Below are 18331 nucleotides of genomic sequence, written 5' to 3' on the forward strand. Positions count from 1 at the left end.
TTCTTGTTTTCTTCATACATTTTTTTGCTGTCAGCTTTAAAGCCACTGTGGGAGATGTAAACCGTCAATAATAGTGTTTCTGTTAAAAAAAAAAAAAAAAAAAAAGGTGCTGTACACATGATCGCAGCCCTGTGCGTCTTATCCATTTGGCATACTTGACTATAAGAGAAGCATTTGGGACTTTATTTTTAAGTTTATAGCAATTTACTCACTTCCGATTTCTCTCCAGATAGATGTTCTTTTGTTTGTTTTTTCTGGCCAGTGTAAAAAAAAAAGAAAAAAAGGCTTTAGTTTAAAATTGTCTTGGAACTGTCATATCCTGTGGCCAGAATAATTTCCTTCCACATTGTTACCTGAGCCCCAGCCTCCGCAGTTGTCCTTCTGATAAAACGATAAGCATTACCATTATTTCCTCTTGGATTGTTGTAGCTTGAACTGCTCCTCCGAGCATGGTAAAAACTTCCTTGTGTGGATTCAGCCTAGTGCATGGTGGCTGACAGGAATGGGGTTATTGTCTGAATCAAAAGGTCTGTGCGTCTAAATAAAGACATTATGAAGTGTTGCTTTTGTTAAATGGAGAGAAACCACAGAAATCTGCCATTACTAAGATGGATGGAAAGATAGGTGTATACTTTATTGTCGTCACGGGGAGATTAGCTTGGACATCGTACGCCAGATAAAGCTGCTTCAACAATTAAATACAATACAAACTACATTCATCACAACAATTTACAGATTAACATTGTTCTTTTTTTATTTATATATATAGATATATATATATATATATATATATATATATATATATATATATATATATATATATATATATATATATATATATATATATATTGAATGAATAATGAACAGGATCGTTGAAGCACTAAAATAAAGTTTGAGTTGAGTTCCTGGCGGCTTAGAGACCTGTATTTGAATGTGTTCTTAAAGTTCTGAGCAGCTACATTGTAAGGGAATAAAAGTAAAAGTATAATAATGGAATATTTCCATAGCCAGGAAAAAAAAAAGGTCACTTTTTAATATATAAAATGACACATTTTTAAAGTTATCTTAACTCTGCCTTTATAAAGCTAGAATAAACTGTTTCACAAATTCAACCTTTGACCCAGATTCTTCACGATCTTGTTTTAGGCCCCACTTTTCTTTTATTGGAACAAAAAACTGTAATTGTAGCCCTGCTGTGTGTCCCGACTGCTGTACAGTCCAAACTTTGACCCCGTCCACCACATGAGCGTTCGGCTTTACTGCTGAGCTTTTACCCCGTGGTGACAGCGATTGGCCTTCTCACAGCAGCGGAGAGCACCGCAGCCTCACATGCAAGCTGGTTTCAGAACAATGTTAAGATTACAGACACATGCCCTTCCCCCCCTCTCTCAGACCAAATCACACGCATGCTCAGTGCATTCCTCCTGCTAATGCTTGTGCAAATGCAAAACGGGTCACATTCCTTGCCGAGGAATCTCCTGTGTTTAGCACAGCAGGCTGACCTGCCAAATCCTGCTTGTAAACCACCAGTCCACCTCCCACCCCTTTTTAACTTCTTCAGAGGGTTTTTAATTTTTCTTCTTTTTATATACCCAGTTAGAAAAGAAAAAAAAAAGAGTCCCAAGTAAGCTACATGTTACTGCTGGGTATTCTGTGATCCACCACTTTGATGACTTGTCTTACTTTAAGTTGCTGTTTGACAGGAAATGTAGATGACGGTGATCATTTGGATTCAGAGGAGCACTTTGTAGTCATTTCCAATTATAAATGTGTTTTTTTTAATTCAATGAATGCCTCATTTCAAAGAGCTGCTCTAAGTAAGTTGGAGCCCTTTTTGATGCAATTCCTTTCAAGGTGGAATAGATGCGCCCTGGTTGCTAAACAGGATCCTGATTTGGTATTATGGGTCGCCTGCTGAAATTGCCTTTTTGCAAAGCAGAGCTGGAATTGCACAAGATTCTGGTGCTGTAATAATTTATGGGAAATGCGATAAGCTGGCTGCACTAAATGATCTAATTGTTCTGCAGCTCCAGCTTGTATTTTGAGCATTGTGTGGCTATAGCCAATGAGTAGAAGAATCTTGGCTCTAACTTCATACACTATGGAAAACAGGGGTATGAGGCAGGTGCATGTACACATTATGAGTAATGATACATGTTGGCTTTGCTTAGTCACACTTTAAGCCTATTTGAGTGAATGTTTCTGCGTTGCATTGTAAAAGCACTTATTGTTTCAGGACTTAATTAAAAAAAAAAACACCAGCAACCTATGCTGGTAACACTGAACTGGTCACAAAGGGAGCTTTTGTGTCCACGGGTTATAGCAAGTAACGTTTCTCAAGATAACAACCCTGACTCACTGAAATCTGCTTCGCCCTAAGTGGTGACTGGCTGGTCGGAAGCTGAAAAGACCAACCTTCTTCTGTGTAGTGAAGGCACTATTTCTAGGTGCAGCCACATCTAAAGCCAACAACTAAATCTTTTGGTGTGGACGCTATTGCTGAGTGAAGAAGACTTAAACTTAGCTAATTTCTGTATGACTGAAACCGAAGTCGGAAGAAGAACAGAAATGCTCTATGCCATTTAAAAGGCGTCTGTGTTTTCTATGACGCGTAGAGACATTTCTGTGGTTTCGTTAAGTCTGTGTAAAAGTGAGAATTTCGGCGGATAACAGGAAGACTACAGAGTACAGCAATGTTGCTTTATTTCCTCCTCTTGAGCTTTAAACAAATGTATGCCATGGACCATACTGGATTTAGGAATGATGGCAACCTTTTGCAACTCTGTTAAGATTAAGCGTCTACTTTCTCTAAGGAAGACACGCAGACTGCTGTTAGAGTAACGCTAACGGGACTAAATGTTAATAACATCCTTAAAATGCTTCAGATTTGTCTTCCTCTGCTCTATTTTGACAGATCATGGGTAGAAACTAATATTTTGAATGTTATTGTTATAATTACTTATATCACAGTTTTTCAAATGAAACTGAAATTGGCTAAAGTCTGTATCAGAAGGTCAAAGCTTTTGTAAACCTTAATTCAGAAATCTGAATTACGGTTTGTGTAGTTGTGAGGTACAGGACTCACAAACTAATCTTGTGTTTTCTGTAGTTTTAAGACTCAAACAATTAAAAAATGCAGACCTTAAACATTTAATTGAAAGTAACTTTAGCACTGACATAAAACAAGCTCACCATCTCATTTTGCTGCTGGTTGTCTCGGACTGAGTGTTATATTCACAAACTCCCCTTCCCTCTCCTCCCGTCTGTGCAGCTAGTTTGTCTAAAAACACTGATTTAAAGCTGCAATATTTCAAAATCTGAAAAGCCAATTTGTCACAATCCTCAAGAACTTCTAGACCAACACCCTTCTTTACTTACTCATGGCCACACTCATTGGTTGTGTGGCTCATGTTGCAGGCATGTCTGAACAATAAGTAGGTCACCCAAAGAGAGGAAGTTGAGAGAAAGGGGAATACATTTAGGAACCTCCCCTTTCCTCCTCAGTCATGCTGTTTCATATGCGTCATCTTCCACTCTGTATCTCGCCAAATGGTCATTCTTCAGTGCTAACTGTTGCCATGCTTTAGAGATTAAGGAAACCTCAGGATTTCTTCTGAGACAATGATTGCTCTGTCCAGCCGGCGAAGGGAAATGCTGGAAGTGTCATGCTACACTCGAAGTAGTTTAATGCAGGAATCTATCTCTGAGCTTCATGGTTCGTTGATGGAAGGCTTACCATAAACATGTGAAAATCCTTCCTCATTTTTTAAATTTTATTTTAAGATTTTGCACAGTGATGCAAATCACTGAGATTAAATGTAATGATAGCATTCTTAGATTGGAGACATTAAATTCAACAGTTACACTGCAAATAGAGAACTAAAAATAAGTAAAATTTTCTTGATATGAATGTATTTGCCCTTGATTTGAGCAGGTAAATACGATTATTTGCCAATGGAATAAGATCTTTGCACTTAAAATAGGAAAAATTAATCTCCATCATCTTATTTCAAGTGCAGAATATCTAATTATGTTATTTTAGGGGTAGAAATACTCATTCCATTGGCAAATAACCTCATTTACCTGCTCAAATCAAGGGCAAATACATTCATTTCAAGAAAATTGTACTTATTTTTAGTTCTCTTTTTGCAGTGTAATGGTGTCAACCCTGCAGATCAGTAGTTTAATTAAACCGTTTAATTTTGAGCAGAAAGGTGAGCAGATACTAAAATGTGGAAGGCCATAACCTTTTAAACCCAAACATGCTCAATGACTAACCCATCTTTTAATAAAATGGCTGTAGTTGGATTAGCAAGTGAAACTGGTATGTTTTTAGCATTTTTTTTTTTTAAATAGCAAAATGTGGAACTGGTGACACTAACAGAAAGTACAAAAATGATTTTGAGTTGCTTACAGCTGTGCAAGATAATCTTTAAAGGGTAACTCACCCCCAAATCAGCTTTTTTTTTATTTTTTTTATTTAATAAACTGTATACATGGGTGTCTTATAGTTCTGTCTACATATCCTGGTCATTATTTACACAATTAACTCCACAAATGTAAACTTGAATTCTTGCTGTATTTGTGCGTTCACAAACAATGGGGAATCCATCTTGTATCGCTCCCGCTTCAACCGTTTGTGACAGAACCAAAAAACGGTTCGGGCCAATCACCTTGCAGTCTTATGTTTAGGGCGGGACATACTAACTGTGACGTAAGCAAGAGCTGCCGAGCCCACAGCTGAACCACCGTAAACATGGCAGAACAGCAGGAAGCAGCTTTGCTACTGCTATCACATCTCTTTGGTCAGAATCCACGATTTCTTCTTTGAAAAAAGACCAGCAAGAGTGTCTTGACTAGCTTAACTTGTGGTTGCTCATGACGCCTGCTGCTTACATTTTCATTTGATACCGTGATTGGTTAAAACCAACCTGTGGTAGGCGAGCATTAGGCGTCGCTTTGTTCAATCTGCTCGGAAAGAACGGATTTGATAGGAGCAGTTCCAGATTAATAATGAGTGCTACACATTATTAATCTGGCTGGCCAGGTTAGCACATTTGTTGAAATCCTGATTTTGTGTCCAAAACGATCTGTGTAGCACCCTCCTCAGGTGGTTAACAAGTGTCTTGCATTGAATTTCGAATCCGTTTTTACTATTGGCTTAAAGGTTTTTGTTACACCACCCAGAATAACTGATATTGGTAGCTCTGAAACCTTGGTGTGTAAAACTGTCTCTGTAGCAAGATGGAGTTTGAAAAGTGAGTTTTGCGGTCCTCCTATCGATTTTAGGTCGCCGATGTATTAGCTTAGTAGTTAGTTACTTTATTTAGCTTTTACTAGTAGCCCAGACCATGCCCGCCCTCAACCCTCGCACGTTTCCTGGTCCGCTGGGCACCGCCTCCTCTTTTCAAATATGATAACGAACAGAGTAAAGCTTTGATATGGGGTGTGTTAAACTTTACAGATGTCTCCTGGAGATCTATTAGAGTGGTCTAACCTATGGTTGTTAAGTTGTAGAAGAAACACCAGGGCATCTTCAGCCCTCGCTCAGCATTTATCATTTTTAATGCATTTAATCATCATCCATTTTGTCGAAACATGGCCTCCTGGGTCCTGATATCCAGGATTTTGGGGAAATTCCGTCGTTACCTCCATCAGATTGTGGGGATTAACAAAGGAGGGCATTTTCTGCTTATGACTTAAATGTGTTTTTTTTTCCCCTCTTTACCTCAGATGGAACAGAAACTTAGAAACAATCGTTTCAAATTACTTGTTTCTACAGTTACTTAATGACATTCTTTTCCCTCTAAAATTACTCTTTGAACGACTGGTATTGGCATGATTATTGTGTTTTGTCTTTCGGGTCTGGACTAAGTCTGCACAGTATATATTGCAAAAATGTTGTCATTGCAATATTCGTATTGGACTGCTTGGAGTGACATAGTTATTGGCTAATATATTCCACGTCTTATGAGCTTGCATTTTACATGCTACTGTAATATTTAGCCATTTGTCTCACAGCAGCAGATGCTCACACCGGGCATGCATGAAATTGCCTGACATTGTAAACGTGGCAGTTTATAGGAGGCACAGCTGAGAAAGAAAGGAAAGAGGGGAAAAAATGATATTACAACTGATGTCATCATCGCAATATTTACCTATATTATTCCCTTCCCAAGACTTCCTAATGTTGCAAAGCCCTAGTTTGGCAACATACCGCTTCCTGTCAGTGATTTACAGCCATGCGGACCACTGCAACTCAAATCTGTATTATTTTTTTAGCTAATTTGAACCACATTGGCCAAACGCAGCCTTTCAGGGGGCGATATTTTGCCGCTTTGTAGAACATCTACAATGTAGAAGTTTAGCTTTTCACGACAAAAAGCAAAACTTTACGTCAATTATGAGTCTTTGTGGTTCCTGGAAAATAAATTATTGAAAACTACAAATCTCTTCTCTCTGGGTTTCTTAAAAACACGTGTTGTTGTCTTTTGCTCATGATCAGAACCATTGTTTACTTTATGCGCTGTATCGGGCGCCACCCATTGACGGGTAACTGCATTAACCCCGTCTGCACGAACAGTCAGTGGTAACAAAATCTGAGCTGCAGCGACATCGAGGGACCCCTCATGGACCCTAGCTGCCAAGCAAAGGGTGTACAAATTTGCATTGTGCAGGCTTCAGGGTTATCCGGACATTTAAAGTGATTTGAGAGATACAAGTTGGGTCTTAGGTGGAAGAAGAGGAAACACTGTAGGGGTTAGATGAGGATATTAGACGTTTGTAGGTAATGTGCTATTGGGGCAGTGAGAAACTTAAGTAATATTTGTGTTTTAGGGCATGTTTAAGGCTTTGAATGGTGGTAGAGAGTACTTCTTGTAGAGCAGGGGTGTCAATCTCATTTCTATATGGGGCCACTTTGGCGTCATGAAGTCATTAAAAGGGCCGGTTGCACGTGTATAGACGATACTTTTCATTTAATAATTTCATTCCAGTTCACATAGAAGAATAAAAAAAACGCACAGTAATTTAAAAGTAGCAACGTTAGGCCTAGTTTATACAGTTTATCTGCAAAAAAAGTTGATATTGGGGTGAGTTACACTTACAGGAGGCACAGTTTTAGCCACTTTATACACTTTAAAAGGATATATGCCTCTATTTTATGACACGAAGTGCCTTTTTTTTTTGGCTCTTGAGGGCCGGATAATTTACCTTGACGGGCCGGATTCGGCCCGCGGGCCTTGAGTTTGACACCTGTGTTGTAGAGTATCATCAACATTGAATGAACAGCACTCTGAATGAATGTCACATTCAGGCAAATGGCATAAAAATGTTGACTGCTAGTGGGGCAGTTGCCTCTATAGGCTGGATTGGTAATTTCATGAGAGAGCGATTCGGAACGAATCCTCTGGCGGTGTGCTTTACAATGCTGTTAGCAAGAGAACATTTCGATCTGCCGGGGTGCTCTCCGCCATGTTGCTCCAGCGCTCTGCTGCTCTGACGGTGGTATTTTAGGGCAGGGAGGGGCTAAGTCCTGAGTGGCAGCTGTTCACATGCACGTACAGTCCAGCCCGGCTGTGTAAACAAAGACTGGAGACCGACATAGAGAGATGGTGTGTAACGTCATACCATAGTCCATGTGAAATATTACCTTTAGCTCTTAACATCACTATTTTGTAATTCTTTATATCTAAAATAATGAAATTTCGCTTATTGCTCCTTTTTAAGGGATGGGTTCAATGCAGACGACAAATTTAATTGGACTATACAAAACGTTGCAATGACAAAGAGGATTATCAGTTATGGAAATCATCAGGAATTTATCTGTTAAGATATTGATAATGATTTATTTTTTCAGGTTTTAAGCTGTTTAGCGTGATTGTTCAGTGATGGTAGTATGTTAAGTAGCTCTTATCGGCAAAATTAGATTCAGTAGCAATACCCTGGCTCTCATTTCATAAATCTTGGCTTTAACCAGAAAGTTTTTTTTTTCTTTTCCCTTTGCCAGTCACAAAGTGACTATTACATTATTACATTTTAGTCAAAATATTCATAACACTTTCTACACAACAGAAAACCAAGGGGCAATTATGTTACAGTCAGGATTACTTTATGAAACTAATACTTTAAAACACAACTGGTACTCTCTTGAGTCGTCTTATTTTAAAACTTAAATATTTCTGTGAATTGTTTAGTTTTGCTCATCTATTGCTTACATTCGATCTCCAGTTACAAAGATTCATCTCATATGTCACTACTGGTAACAATAAAAATGTATTTACACAGAAAAACTGCATTTTAAAACAAATGGTGAAACCATTTTTTATGGATTTTCCACTTTAAGCTTTATACCACAACCAGTTAAGGACAAAACTTCATGATTCCCTCAGTGTTTGCCCCCCCCCCCCCCCCCCCCACCGCCAGTCTATTTTTGGATGGTTGGATTATTTATGATGCCCTTTGCCTAGAAGCTGTTATTTCCACTCCACTCTGTAGTTAACTGTGAATGGGATTTTTACATTGGATGAAAATGCTTCAGGTCTAAAATATCCTTTTTAATATTTTTATTCTTATATCAAACAGATCGTATATGTAGACAAGTAACTTTGAATGTTACTGTTAATAAAAATCATATTCTGTTGTTGTTCCCTCAGGTGAAACTATACACATGACCCAAAATGTTACGCTTAAGAATGTTCTAATTTGTTTTAAGATGAATAAAAAGTTTTTCTCCAAGCCAGACAGCTAATACAGATTATTTTATGAAGAGTAAATGGTGAGATTAATTAACCGACTTTCAGTCTCCACTTTCAACAACTTGAAGGTGATGTGTAGGTACTTTTTTGACAGTTTCAACAGAAATTCGTCCGGTTCCAGTTTTTGGTCTTTTGTAACGGAGAACTCTGTATTTATTAGTCTAATCTCAGATACGCTATCATATTCCTTTCTGCTGGTGTTGAGCTCGGCCTTGGAGCGTCGAGAATGACTGGGCGTGCTGCTGTAGCTGTTTTGACATAGTGAGGAGAAGGGGAACCGTGGCCCCGCTAGATAAACAGATAATTTTTAGTAGGTCAGTTTGTCTAGTTGTCTGATGCCTTCCTCGCTCTGGTTCCTGGTGACTCCTGACCATTTTACCCACTTCAGCTTCCCAACTTTTCTTCCTTTGCCGTTAAAACTCTGACATCCAACCAGTTTTTTTTTTTTTTTTTTTTTAATTGAAATAATATTTTAGAACGTCAATTTTTTTTTTTCCTCTATGGCCAGAAGGCAAAGTTGTATTTTCTTCTTCCAAAGCTTGGCTTGTGGCCAGGTGTCCAGGGACTGGAGGAGGTCTTTGGCTGCAGGGTTTCACTGGGCTTGTTCAACTATAAGGAATTTACAGCTCTCTAGTCATGCATAACGCAGACGTGGGTCATGCTAGAAATCTACTCATGAAACTTGATAGGGGTTGTTTCACATGTTTAACATTCTTTTAGGTCAGTGGACTGAACCTTTAAGGCCACTTTATGCTACTTGTACTTAAAGAGTTGGATATTGAATGATGCTCACCACTTGGATTGTATTGCCATATTTATTCTCTGATGATCCATCAGCATATTTCTTTTATGTAAGTTGCGCTTTCTTAGTGTATATTTCTAATCTAACACGCATATCTTCACAGAAATTGGTTTCTGTGCATAAGACTATTTATTTATGCTTTCTAACATGTAAGGCCTTTATTTTTTTTTACGTGCAAAAGAAATATATGAATTGAAGAATGAAGTAATAATAATAATCATCTTTATTGTCATTGCAACGTACATTCCAATGAAATTTATTCTCTGCTTTTAACCCATCCCCTTGGGGAGCAGTGGGCTGCCACTCTGCGGCGCGCGGGGAGCAATCTGGGGTTAGGGTCTTGCTCAGTGACCCAGGGTGGCAGCCTGTGGGAGTTGAACCCAGAACCTCCAGGACACAAGTGCTATGCTCCAACAACTAGGTCACCACTCCCCCTTATATTGACAATCTGCTGCAGCCATTATTCTCTGACACGGGTTCTGTAGACAGAGAGCATGAGAAGCAGCAACCCAGTCTTACATAGCTGCTAATGAAATAAAAACGGATTAAAAGCTCACCTTTTAAAACAACATAGGCTGATTTTTGTAAATTGTTTATTTTTGTCCAATCTTTTGTTTTGATTATATGTTTGTTTGTCTTTTTCTCCTTGTATCATAGTTGATTAAACTCTCAATCTTGTATTTGCGTGTATCACTTTGGGGCTGTAGATAAATGAAGTCACTTTTTTTTTTTATAGATCTGAAGCCAGCGTTGGTCTTCTAATTTTGGTTTGCATGAATTCAAGGGGAAACCTCAACACATTCTTTGCGCTTCACAGCCTTTGCCAAAGAAAGCAGAAATGCATTCCTCTGACCACAGCGGCACTCACTTACATTTTTGCCGCATAAAGACACTTTATACTTCGTTCGGCTTTTTCAATTTTTTTATTGAAATTTCCCATTATGTTACAGCGATTGCATGATCAGTAGTGTTTAAATGCTTGTCAAAACCTAAGATATCTGCTTTCCGTTTTGTTTCTAGGACCGTAAGCTGTCGAAGGCAGAGAGGCAACGCTTTAAGGAGGAAGCGGGGATGTTAAAGGGACTACAACATCCCAACATTGTTCGCTTTTACGACTCCTGGGAGAGTCCTTCCAAAGGAAAGAAGTGCATTGTTCTGGTTACAGAACTGATGACCTCTGGTACACTCAAAACGTGAGTCTCACAGATGATGAATTAAACAATGGGAACAGGACTTCTGTCAAATAAACAGGGGCTGATATTGAAATCAATAGAAGTTATGTTCTAAAAAAACATTTGTTTTGTCTCAAATTATTGTAAAAATTGGCTTTCAAGTCATAGTTTTGGTTCTGTAGCATACTGAAATAAAAAAGACCAAAGTATTGTACGACCTTATTTCCAAATAGTGTCACGTGTTTTTAGTACAATTCAAAATGTAGTGTAAGTATTCAAAGTACAATTTATCTGCTGGTGAAGATTCTCAGTCATCCAGGTCATGGTCATTCCAAAAAAAAGTTAAAAAGCAAAGCAACTGGACTTGTTTTTGGAAAACAAGTCCAGTTGCTTTGCTTTACTATTTTTGGAAATCCAATTTATCTGTTATCTGCGTTTGCCAAAAAGAGCAGAGAAGAGCACGACTCCTATCTGGTCGTTCGGTGCCTCCAGCAGGTCTCGTAGAAACGCCGATGTGTTCTTTCGACAGATATCTGAAGCGGTTCAAGGTGATGAAAATCAAAGTGCTGCGGAGCTGGTGTCGGCAAATCCTCAAGGGGCTCCACTTCCTCCACACCCGCGCTCCTCCGATCATCCACAGAGACCTGAAATGTGACAACATTTTCATCACAGGCCCAACGGGGTCGGTCAAGATCGGGGACCTGGGACTGGCCACGCTGAAGCGGGCATCCTTCGCCAAGAGTGTTATAGGTATGACCTCAAAGTCCCCCCCAGCCTCCTGACCCCTGTGGGATGGTATCTTTTTCTGAAGTTTTGAATAGCAGGTCTTCTTTATATGAAAGCTTTATTTTTCCTGACAATGTGGTTTAAAAACAGACCACAGTGTTTCAGCTGTCTCTCAAACAAACCACAGCTCAAATGGAGGCCAAATACTGCGACAGATTTGCACATAGCCTCTCCTTCTTGCAGACTCATATTTGATCGATGTACAGAGCATTTCTGTTCTATGTCTGTTCAAAAAAAAAAAGTCTTTTTTCCAGGCATCTACTGACTGTAAGTAGCGCCTAATGTTTCTCCTACTTTTAATTAATACTATTAAAAATACAATAGTAGCTGTTGTGCCTTCTTTCGGGCCTTTAGGATATTCGTGTCTTAGACTGGTCTTTGTCCTGTGGTTTGGAAATATGTGGTCTGTTTGCCAGTTGTACATAAATTGTTTAACATCTCTTTCTATGGGTTTGCCTCAACAGGTTTTGTTTTAATTTCCCCCCCTAGTGTTTGTCTCTTGCTATCTATAAAATTATTGCAGGACCGCAGAGACTTTTTGCTCCATCTTTCTGTCCAGGGAGCTCTCTTCACTTTTGGCTCTGTCAGAATTTTGGCTTTTTTTTTTTTTTTTCAATTATAATTTATTTTATTTTTTCCCCTTCTTATTTATTTTCTTTCATTTTCACATTCTTGAGTATGCTTTTAAAATGTAGGCTCTAGCCTCAGCTGTGCCCCATTCTGCTGTTTGGAATGAATAGGGTACTGCTGGTCATTGAGTAAGTATCTTTTATGGGCCTGGTAAGTCTTGACAGTGTGCTGTATATGCATCAATATCAACACCAATTACTATCAAATACCCAAATGAGTTTTTCTGTGTCAGACCTGGGACTGGATCTAAAGTAATGCGTTTTAGTAAGGCTGGTGGGCAGGACACACTGTTCAGCTCTGTGAGTAGCTATGGGATCTGGTTTTGTCGGCCTTTGCTCTAACATTTTCCTCTGCAGGTAAGGAGGATGTGGTAGGTCAGGCTTTTTTTGAGGTGAGTGTACTGCAACGGGTAATGTCATCAGCGTATTCTCAGATGAGGTTTGGACAAAAGTTACTTCCATAGCTAGTTCTGTTTCGTTTACAGAGCAAATTGGCGTGTTCTTGGGCCCCATTTAAGTTCAACCGCAGCTGTAGGAAGCAGGTTTCTTAAATACGAGCTCATCCTTTTGAGCATTATGAACGTGAATTCCTGCCAAAAAGTGTGTTCTGCACACTGGCTACCCCAGTCACACACATATATATATATATATATATATCCCATCACGTCAAGGTCTTACACAGACAAACACGTGCAATCCTCTCTACAGTCTAACTGAGCTCAGCTTCCCCCCTCCTTTTTTGTTTTCTCTCTTTTTTTTACTTTCCTTCCCCCCTTTTTTTTTTTATTTCTCTCCTCCAACTTTCACCTCACAGATTCTACTCCAGGAGATGTCAGCAGGCCCATCACTCTTCTCATCCTCCTCTTCCTCAACCCCGTCCGATGGGTTAGAGGAGCAGAGGAGCAATGGGTTATGAGATGCCCACACAGTCAGTAAGGGAGTTCGAGAGTTCTGAATAGTTGTTTTGATTTAAGGTACCCCTGAGTTCATGGCGCCTGAGATGTATGAAGAGAAGTACGACGAGTCAGTGGATGTTTATGCCTTTGGAATGTGCATGCTGGAGATGGCCACCTCCGAGTACCCGTACTCAGAGTGCCAGAACGCTGCACAGATCTACCGCAGAGTTACCAGCGTAAGTCCTCCCGTCAGCACTACATGTCACGTCTCTGCCATGCCTTCACCTCCTCCTCCTCTGTGCCGCGAAGACACGTGTCTCTGGATTCATTTTTTAATTCCCACCTACACATTTTTAAATTCATATTCCGTTTTAGTCGACCGGTATTTTCCAAGAGGAAATTTTCCACCAGAAACCCCCCCCCCCCCTCCTCTTCTCTTCATCCTGTTTCGCTTTCTTGTCGTTTTGCTTTCTGTAGATGCTTTAGGTTTACTATAATATGAAGATGAGATCGTGTAGGTCGTGAGGTGGTCTAGAAAGTTCTTTTTTTTCTCGTTTTTTTTTTTTCGACAAGCGAAAATCCGTCACGGGATCCTTTCCTGAGCTGAAGAGACCATACAAGAGAGCCGCATAGTTTTAGTCTTATTCATGCAGGTTGCCTTGGCAAACCTCTGGAACGCCATGTAAGTTATGAGTCATTCGAATTTCTCGCATAAGGAGGTAGAACTTGTTTCTTTCCCTTTTTGTTTAACTGTAATCTCATCAGCCATCTCTGTCTGTCCTCCCCGTTCCCTCCGCTTGATTCTTTAAAGTCTTCCTCCTCCTCAAAGTGTTTTCCAGGGATTTTCTGCTTTATTCAGATGTTACGCCTTTAATGTTGAAAGCTGGAAAAGGCTGGACATTTTTACAAGATTTTTTTTTTTGTTAATTTGTTACTTTCTCAGTTCAATTCAAAATCAACTTTTTTTTTTTGTCTTTTACATAGGATCTTTGAAATGCTTTAAAGAGAAACCCCATTCTCTTTAGGGGAATTTTGTTAAAAATGTACAATAGCTTCTCTAAAGTGTAATTGGAAACCTTGTTTTTGTGGTTAGATAAAAAAAAAAAAAAAAATTCCAGAAGATACAAAGAGGCATCCAGACATGAACCCCCACACCCCCACCCCAGCTGTAGAGTGGTTTTCATTTAGAGTTCTGTGTTTTCTGTAGGGGGTGAAGCCGGGCAGCTTCGACAAGGTGGCCATTCCAGAGGTGAAGGAAATCATCGAGGGATGCATACGTCAGAACAAGGATGAGAGGTCGCGAACTTTAGACAACCCTCATTTATGCTAGATTTTCTTGCTTTTTGTTTGTTTTTAACCTTTTTTTTTTTTTTTTTATTACTCCATGTTTTTTCCCCACTTAGGTACTCTATCAAAGATCTCCTCAACCATGCGTTCTTCCAAGAGGATACAGGCGTGCGGGTGGAGTTGGCTGAAGAGGATGATGGGGAGATGGAGGCAATTAAGCTCTGGTTGAGAATTGAGGATATAAAGAAACTGAAGGGGAAGTACAAAGACAATGAAGCTATTGAGTTTTCTTTTGACCTCAACAAAGATGTCTCTGAAGATGTGGCGCAGGAAATGGTAAATTTACCTTAATTTAATGCCCTGAGCAGCCCTTTTTCACACATTGCCTATTCAAAGTTCTCACTGGTTTCCATTGTGTTAGTAAGGCTCTGTGTGTAAAGTAAAGGCTGCTGCTTGAGAATGTGTTTTGGTCTCTGACTCGATTTTTTGTTTTGTTTTTTTTTTTTTGTTTTTTTCCACTGACTTGGTTGCCTTAATCTTCCTGCTGCAGGTTGAATCTGGTTATGTTTGTGAAGGAGACCACAAGACCATTGCAAAGGCCATAAAGGACAGGGTGTCTCTAATCTCTCGGAAGAGGGCGCAGAGGCAGCAGGTGTGTCCATGCTTGTTGTGGTATTTCTAATCTACATTTAAGCACATTCTTGAGTCTCATTATTTAGATATACTGCCTTTGAAAAGCACTCTTTTAACATTACCACATTTTGTCATGTTATAACTATTAACTTTGGTGTATTTTGAGATTTTATGTAATAGACCAACACAAACCAGCACATATTGTAAAGTGTGAGGAATAGGAGACTGGGTTTTAATTTTTTTGCACATCATATGAAAAGTGCTGTGTGTTTGTATTCAGACACTTTACCGTAAAGCCTCCAAACTAAATCCAGTCCCACCAGTTGCCTGCAGATATAACCTGGTCAGTTAACTGAGTGATCAAACAGCATCATGGTGAAGACCAAAAAGCTGATCAGACACAGATATAGTTGTGGAGAAGTTTAAATCAAGGTTTGGTAATGAAACCGTATTCCAAAGTAGGAACAACTCGCTGAACACCGTTCAGTCCATCATCTGAAAACTGAAAGAGTATAACTGCACAACCGCAGACCTACAAAGACATGGCATCTAAAGTGACTGGGTGGGCTAGGAAAGCATCAATAAAAGAAAGCAGAATCTGCTGACTGTAAATAAATATGACCTTTATATTAAAGAACGGAAAGACAGAAGCCACAAAACGTTCTGTTTGCAGCTTCCCACAGGCCATGTGGGCCACAGTGAGCATGTGGATGAAATTGCTATAAGGTTGACTAAACATCTCAGTAGACTAGCTTTTCGCATCACTCTGAGCACGGTATCCCTACCGTGAAACATGGTGGCAGTATCATGCTAAGGGGTGCTTTTCTTTAGCTGGGACAATTGAGCAGGTTGGTAGTAACATGCATGGAGCCTCTTACAGAGCAGTTCTTGAACAAAGCCTGTTAAAGTCTGCAAAAAATGGGATTGGACGAGAGGTTCACTTTTCGTCAGCAAAACATCCTAAAACCTACAGCCATAACATTGATAAATGGATTAGATCAAAGCATATGAATTTGTTAGCATGGGAAGGTTAAAATCAAGAAATCAAAATTAAAAATTTACATTGCAGATAATTTCTATTTAATCTGACTGAGTTGTTGACTTGAGGTATGTTGTGATGGAAGAATGGGTAAAACTTGGTCTTTCTAAAATCATTTTTCGTAAAATTAAGTTAGAAGCTATCATCTGTATGTCACATAAAATAAAACACAGTGAAATTTAGGCTGCAGCGTTTAAAAAAAAAAAAAAAAAAAAACGTCTTTGCAAAATACTGCAAATATGCAATTTGTTTTTATTTCCATTCGGTTGAAGGAATGTTAATTTATTATTTGCTGATTTTTATTTATTTTTTTTAGGTCAGAGAAGATCAGGAGAAGAAACGTCTTGAAGAGGAAGTGCAGAGCCATCCACTGCCGCAACAACAAGTAGTCCAGCAGTCTGGTTTGGAGATGTCTCAGTCACAGCCAGCACCACAGCCCGCATCCCATGTTGCACCTCAGTCTAGCCAGCACAGCACACAGATGAACAGCCAACCAGCCTCTCAGCAGAGCATTCAGAGCTCAAACTACAGTGCTGCTCAGTCCACTAATCTCACTGGGATGTCCCAGGGGGTCCCCCAGCCAATATATGTTCCCCAGTCAAGTGGGCAAGTCCAAGTTCCCATTCAGGGACAGAGTGTGGGTGGCATTCAGCCAGAGTCTGAAGAATCGGAGTCTGACCAACATCTACAGCAGACTGGGGGAGGTATACTCAGCCATGAAAACAATGATTAGATTCCTAAAGGTTGGCGATTACATGTCAGTTCACCTTCTTGTCTCTTGTTGCAGCTCGAGACATGGGGGACAGAATGACTGGGTCCTCCACTATTCCTGAGGCCCTGCCTCCTCAGCCTAATGTGTCCTACAGTTCTAATCAGCATCTTCAGCAGCAGGCATCATGTTCACAGATGCAAAATGAATCAGTGCAGCAGTTGTCAACGGTGAGAAAATACAAGATGCTCTTACTGAAACCCTTTCTTAGTCATTAGAAGAGTCGGAGGCGGTTCTTCTCTTTCTGTGTCTGGGATCTGTAGACAAATGTTTGACTTGTTTAATGAATCAGGATCAGATCAGATATACTTTAATAATCCCAGAGGGAAATTACTGTTTCAGTACATCCACCATAACATAACATACATTACAAACATTTCAGGGGGAGACTATTTACTGAGGCCGTGCTGCCAAGGACACTGCCTTACACGATGCCCACAGGGCGCTGCCATTGACTCTGTAAAAAGATAGGGGCCACAATAGGAAGGGAGATGGAAAAACACATATTTAACACTTTATCCTAATAACGGGATACCGTTTGAGATATCACAAACCTCTGGCAGGAGAAGCACAAATTTGACGAGACACATATAAGCCTGTTTGGGTGAAAGTGTTTATATTTCCATGAACACTCTCCAGAGGCCATTTTTTTATGCTATCAACCGGCCAACAGTTCAGAAAGCATCTGCAGATGTCAGCGGGGGAGGAGGGAGCGGTGGAGGTAGTTCTGAGCTCTCTCGCCATAACAACCAGGGAGTGTTATTGATAGGGAAGGCATAATCCAAATACTTTATTTGTTATGAGGACAAGCTGCACTAACTTTCCCGTCAGCTTTAAGTCATTGCTGGCTCTAAATGGAGAAATCCAATATTCCAAATTGTTGGGCTTTTCCGTGTTTCATTTCAAGATTTTATCCCATCTCCCCTTGAGTTCAACCACTAAAGCCAGTCTGTGTACCAGCACATCCAGTTTTTCGGCTCTGCTCCTAGAACATCCGGGTCTGTTCATTCACCGCCTTAGTGATCGCGTCATATGCAGTTGGTAGACTGATCAAGGCCAAATGGCTACCGACATCCGTTGTATTTGCTGATACATCAAAAATCCACCAAATCCAATAAATAGAAATCCAAGTATCATGAATCCAAACATGTATACGTCTCCACGTCCAGGACTGACAAAGTCGAAAGAGACACCATTTTCCATCCAAGAATAAAGGGTGTATCCAACGTAAAGAGTCAAAACGGGACAGGACAGGTCCCCCTTATGCTGCCTACCCGTCTAAAAAATGTTATCAATAGCATTGAGAGTCCAGCTTACCAGATCCATGGTTTTCAGAGTTCGGGTGATATGAAGAAAGTGCTCAGAAAGACAAGACATAGCAGCAGAAGCAGGAGAGGGGGGAGGGCGGGTGAAGAGCTGGAGCGGAGAGAAAAAATGCGACCGACCTCGAAGAGAGACAGAACAGACAGGATCAAACCTTATTAAGGAAGAAAGCGCCCTGTTAGAGAAATGAGAGATGAGTGTCCATTTAGGGAGGAGCTAGCAGCCTTTTTTTGGCTGTG

The 18331-nt window shown here is 40.0% G+C and overlaps 1 protein-coding gene and 1 long non-coding RNA gene across 7 annotated transcripts in view; one reads left to right on the top strand and one right to left on the bottom strand.

The window, feature by feature from the left end:
- Positions 1-18331, top strand: part of wnk1a (WNK lysine deficient protein kinase 1a) — a 45178-nt gene that overhangs the window by 5418 nt on the left and 21429 nt on the right. For all 6 annotated transcript variants that reach the window (XM_036150775.1, XM_036150771.1, XM_036150782.1 and 3 more), the window contains 8 exons: positions 10579-10751; positions 11260-11480; positions 13120-13277; positions 14249-14337; positions 14445-14664; positions 14879-14980; positions 16317-16704; positions 16788-16939. In XM_036150775.1, the coding sequence (XP_036006668.1) occupies positions 10579-10751; positions 11260-11480; positions 13120-13277; positions 14249-14337; positions 14445-14664; positions 14879-14980; positions 16317-16704; positions 16788-16939 (1503 nt within the window). The remainder of the gene's footprint in view (positions 1-10578; positions 10752-11259; positions 11481-13119; positions 13278-14248; positions 14338-14444; positions 14665-14878; positions 14981-16316; positions 16705-16787; positions 16940-18331) is intronic.
- LOC118566959 lies at positions 1104-14253 on the bottom strand. Its single transcript, XR_004933397.1, has 3 exons — positions 14002-14253; positions 8060-8062; positions 1104-1113 (listed from the first exon to the last, which is right to left on the bottom strand). It is a non-coding gene; the product is annotated as an uncharacterized LOC118566959 (long non-coding RNA).

Source organism: Fundulus heteroclitus, chromosome 2 (assembly GCF_011125445.2).
Source record: "Fundulus heteroclitus isolate FHET01 chromosome 2, MU-UCD_Fhet_4.1, whole genome shotgun sequence".
Taxonomy (NCBI): domain Eukaryota; kingdom Metazoa; phylum Chordata; class Actinopteri; order Cyprinodontiformes; family Fundulidae; genus Fundulus; species Fundulus heteroclitus.